We start from the raw sequence: 5199 nt of genomic DNA, 5'->3' as shown, positions 1-5199 counted from the left end.
AGGAGCAGACTGGAATAAATACAAAGCATCTCTTGCTGCGGAATTCAACACAATAAACAAATGCTGAGTCCCGTGATTTCCAAGGTGCTCTGACAGTTGCTAACAGTAGAAGTTGGGCAAGCCCTCGTTGCCATAGAGTTTGGTGGTTGGGGGAGGTGGTAGGAAAGGAATGACAACAAATCACTCTTGCATCAAATTGAATTTTCAGCTCACTTCGGAGAATGAGTGGTGTATGTCTAGACAATAGTTCCTCTTTTGCAATCAACAGTAATGATTCAAGGGGAAAAAAAACAGAATTTTGTAACTCTGGTACTTATACTTGGGGTAGCTAAAATGTTTGGGAACAGAAATTATGTTTAAAGCAACCAGCACGATTTGAAGAAACAGTGGGGGGGGGGGTAAATGTTTTACTGTAGGCCCAAATCAAGCAAGAGAGGCACAATCTGCAAAATGAAGGCTTTCCCACATTATCAGCTAAAGCACACCTCAAGTTCCCTACCACACAGGTGTCATGGTATTAAGTAAACTCTAGGTATCAGGCCTGTTTATCACACAGTAAGGTGTGGTGAATTTTCGTTACCACCCACCCCCCTTATTTTTCCCACTGTCCTCACTAATCCTGACCAGAAACGTGGCCCTGATTCTGCCCACACTGAGCTAGCATTATAAAAGTGAGATCTCTGAATGCCTTTAAGGACCCTCTTTTTAAGCTACTGGGAAGACTTGAGACCCTACGTTACCCATTAACTCAGTTCTGCTTCCTGTCCAAACACATTACTTACAGCATCAACACCCAGGTTTTAGCATTCTTCTACCCCAGGATGCTGGGCCCAGAGTACCCAGAACTAGCACTGACAACCTAGCTTGCAGCCCCTCCTCCCAAGACATTCAGGGTCAGGAGGCTCAGCCAGCCCTGGCCCTCATGCTTAGGACTTTTGTTACCTATTCTGGTGGAACTTGCCCTTCCTGCTGCCCAGACAAAGTATTAAAGAGTGTTAAGGACCAGGAGGGCCTTCGAGTGCTGAGGTGTGGTCCTTGCGCGGGTCTAACAGCCCGGAGATTCGGACTCGACCACGCGCAGGAAGGGAACGCGCGCTGACCAGGGGGGAGCAAGTAGAGCCCAGGAACGTGGTCGGGCGGCCGGGTTCCTCCAAGGCCAGTCTGGCAGGGTAGGGGTTCCGCGGGGTCTGGGTAGTGGGGTGCAAGTCGAAGGCGACCCAGTGACAAAGAAGGGCGAGAAACAAGGGTGGCAAGCGGGAAGCGGAGCGCGCGCGCGCAGTGGGCGGGAAACCCGGGGGCGGCGGCAGAGAGGCGGGCGCGCGCCCCGCGGGGAGGGGTGCGGAGGAGGGAGGAGGAGGCGTCTGGACCGTGCAGCCCGGCGGGCCGCGCCAGCCCTGACAGAGCCTCGCGGCAGCCGCAGCAACAGGCGGCGGGGCCGGGCTCGTGGGGCAGAGGCGGCGGTGGGGCCGGGAGCTCCAGGAGGAGCGACTCGGAGCTGGCCACCGCCAGCAGGGAAGGAGAGCATCGCCGCCTCCCGCGCTCGGCCGCCGCAGCCCTCCGCCCGCCACCGCGCCCACCCTGCGCTGGACCCCGCGGGCGGCGGCGCGCGCATCCTGCAGAGCCCAGGCTACGCCGAGCTGCCGCCAGACATGACCGTGGTGCCCGGGGACCACCTGCTGGAGCCAGAAGCGGCGGGAGGCGGCGGCGGGGACCCGCCTCAGGGAGGCTGTGGCAGTGGCGGCGGCGGCGGCTGCGACCGCTACGAACCGCTGCCGCCCGCGCTGCCCGCCGCGGGCGAGCAGGATTGCTGCGGGGAGCGCGTGGTCATCAACATCTCCGGGCTGCGCTTCGAGACACAGCTCAAGACCCTCTGCCAGTTCCCTGAGACGCTGCTAGGCGACCCCAAGCGGCGCATGCGGTACTTCGACCCGCTCCGCAATGAGTACTTCTTCGACCGCAACAGACCCAGCTTCGACGCCATCCTCTACTACTACCAGTCCGGGGGCCGCATCCGCCGGCCGGTCAACGTGCCCATCGACATCTTCTCCGAGGAGATCCGCTTCTACCAACTGGGTGAGGAGGCTATGGAGAAGTTCCGTGAGGACGAGGGCTTCCTGCGGGAGGAGGAGCGACCCCTGCCCCGCCGTGACTTCCAGCGCCAGGTGTGGCTGCTCTTCGAATACCCCGAGAGCTCCGGGCCGGCCCGGGGCATTGCCATCGTGTCAGTGCTGGTCATTCTCATCTCCATTGTCATCTTCTGCTTGGAGACACTACCCGAGTTTCGCGACGAGAAGGACTATCCCGCCTCTCCGTCGCAGGACGTGTTTGAGGCTGCCAACAACAGCACGTCGGGGGCCTCCTCTGGAGCCTCCAGCTTCTCGGACCCCTTCTTCGTAGTGGAGACCCTGTGCATCATCTGGTTCTCCTTTGAGCTGCTGGTGCGATTCTTTGCTTGCCCCAGTAAAGCCACCTTCTCCAGAAATATCATGAACCTGATAGACATTGTAGCCATCATCCCTTATTTTATTACTCTGGGCACTGAGCTGGCTGAGCGACAGGGTAATGGGCAGCAGGCTATGTCACTGGCCATCCTGAGGGTCATCCGCCTAGTAAGGGTCTTCCGCATCTTCAAGCTCTCCCGCCATTCTAAGGGGCTGCAGATCCTGGGACAGACACTGAAGGCTTCCATGCGAGAGCTGGGGCTGCTCATTTTCTTCCTTTTCATTGGGGTCATCCTTTTCTCCAGTGCAGTCTACTTTGCTGAGGCAGACGACCCTTCTTCGGGTTTTAACAGTATCCCGGATGCCTTCTGGTGGGCCGTGGTAACCATGACAACTGTCGGTTATGGTGATATGCACCCAGTGACCATAGGAGGCAAGATTGTGGGCTCTCTTTGTGCCATCGCAGGTGTCTTGACCATTGCATTGCCGGTTCCTGTGATTGTTTCCAACTTCAATTACTTCTACCATCGGGAGACAGAAGGGGAAGAGCAAGCCCAGTACATGCACGTGGGAAGCTGCCAGCACCTCTCCTCTTCAGCAGAGGAGCTCCGAAAAGCCCGGAGTAACTCCACTCTGAGTAAGTCGGAGTATATGGTGATCGAAGAGGGGGGTATGAACCACAGCGCCTTCCCCCAGACCCCCTTCAAAACGGGCAACTCCACTGCCACTTGCACCACGAACAATAATCCCAACTCCTGTGTCAACATCAAAAAGATATTCACTGATGTCTAATAGATGATACGATTGCCATTCTGTGCCCAGTATTGTGTGGAACATGCCCCCTTGGTCTGTGTATGCCCTTGATTTATACATCTCCAGACCATTCATCAAGGAAAGTACATGAAGAAGTGGAAAAGCACACTTCATTCTCCCTCTCCCTATTGCTTCATACTGAAACAGGTGCCTGGTTTTGCAAGTGGGCTGCATTCTCTCAGCTCTTTTTCTCTCTCTCCCTGTTTCTTAATTTTGTGAACAACAAACTTACATTAAGCTTGGTTTCTTGTGCAAGCCCTAAAGCTACATCCTGAGAGGAAATGAAACTATAGAGTCAGAGTAACTGTGTGACCTCAAAAATCAAAAGGTAGTTGTTTCTTTACTAAGTAAAGGAGGCAGAACTTAAATGATGCTCCTGTTCGGTGGACTTTTCAACATTATTTCCTGGCTAAGTGTAACTATTAACCTCTGGATATGTGGGTGGAAAGTCTAACTAGAGTGTTGACGTGTAAGCCCACTTTAATTTTTTTTTTTTTTGGGGGACTGGCCTTTCAGTTTGAATCTCTCCTCTAAGAATGTCAGGTTCACAATAACTTTGAACCAAAAGGGAAATGCCCCAAATGTCCTGATCTGACTATTAACTCTTCGGAGTTTGCAAAGCATTTTGAAAACATTAGACACAGATTCCAATGAAGTTGTGAGTTCATGCCCAAGTCAATATCTACGAAAGTCTAGAAACTCATTTTCAGTGCTGCCAGGAGAAACAACAGAAATTCCTGATGCATCTGAGAGATAAGCTTCGGCAGTATCACAGGAAGATTAAAGTGGCAGACACCCCTTCCAGCGGAAGTTACTAATTCGGACCTGACTGATGCAGTTCCCATAGCAACCCGTGTTTCCTGGGAAACCCGAAAAAGGTTGTCATGGCATCTTTTGCTCTCTAGCCCCACCCCCACCCCAGGCCCTGCCGTTTCTACAGTAACCTTTCCAGATGGTTCTTACTTACACGACTTCATAAGAAAAAACACTATTTGAATAAAGCGCACAAATTAAGTGAAAGACTATATAGAGGTGAAATGAATCACAAAATGCTTTTTTACATTTTATATAAATCATTGATGTTATCCCATAACGACTGGATCAGAAAGGAAATCGTCGTCTTTGAAATGTTACATGTAAGGCATGATCTGAATTAAATTATGTCAGCTGTTTGGTAACAATTTTTAAAGATGCTTCTGTACAGTTCCTTCAGTAAGAAATGACACGTCAACAGATGAAATGAAAGCAGCAATATAAACATGGTCTGTACATAAGCAAGTGAGAGTCAGTGTACCCGAAGTCTCACACGATACCTTCAGATTTCCTCAGTTAAAAAGAACAAGGGAAAAAGAAAAGCATCCAGATCCTACAACAGGACTGTCACCGTTCACAGCACTGGAAAAGCAAAATCAACCTCAGACATATGAGGGATGCACAGTTTAATGAGTGGATTACAGTCAGTGAAAAGGAGGATCAGGAAGTGATCAGACCTGAACGAACACCTGCGAATTTCAGCCACATGCTGAACGCTGCCAGCTGAGACAGAGAATCAGGTGAGCACTGTGCTGTGTGTTCCCTAAGAGTAGGGGACATTTCTGTTCACAACTAGGTTTATATTTGCAAAGCAGACAGTGTTTATTACATGCCAGTTGCCTTTAGAAAGATTAAGAAATTCTTCCCATTTTCCCCATGTTTCTGGTTATCTTTTGGTTTTCGTTGTTTAGGGCAAAGGGGTACAGAAAATTCCCTTCTGAACAGCTGACCGGAAAAGTACTCCATTGCTTCAACCAACCCTCTTGGCTTCTGAACAATTTGTTTCCCCCTTTCAAATGAGTAAAAGGCAAGTCCTACAACTGCTAGGTTAGAAGCCCAGTTTAATTTACATAATTACTTAGTGGGATCATTCTTGAAGCAAAAGCTTAAAATTGAAATATGATTAGCATTT

At 51.0% G+C, this 5199-nt stretch overlaps 1 protein-coding gene across 1 annotated transcript; it reads left to right on the top strand.

The window, feature by feature from the left end:
• The first annotated feature begins 1468 nt into the window (after nucleotides 1–1468).
• Nucleotides 1469–4593, top strand: Kcna3 (potassium voltage-gated channel subfamily A member 3). The gene has a single exon (XM_032897532.1). The coding sequence runs from the start codon at nucleotides 1650–1652 to the stop codon at nucleotides 3231–3233; it is 1584 nt and encodes a 527-aa protein (XP_032753423.1). The 5' UTR covers nucleotides 1469–1649; the 3' UTR covers nucleotides 3234–4593.
• Nucleotides 4594–5199: the final 606 nt, after the last annotated feature.

Source organism: Rattus rattus, chromosome 3 (genome assembly GCF_011064425.1).
Source record: "Rattus rattus isolate New Zealand chromosome 3, Rrattus_CSIRO_v1, whole genome shotgun sequence".
NCBI classification, from domain to species: Eukaryota; Metazoa; Chordata; class Mammalia; order Rodentia; family Muridae; genus Rattus; species Rattus rattus.
The sequence above is the reverse complement of the archived record's forward strand: the minus strand, read 5'-3'. Positions and strand labels throughout refer to the sequence as shown.

What these genes read in the sequence shown, in the direction of transcription:
- Kcna3 (XM_032897532.1), top strand. Translation starts at nt 1,650, where the DNA reads ATGACCGTGGTGCCCGGGGACCACCTGCTGGAGCCAGAAGCGGCGGGA.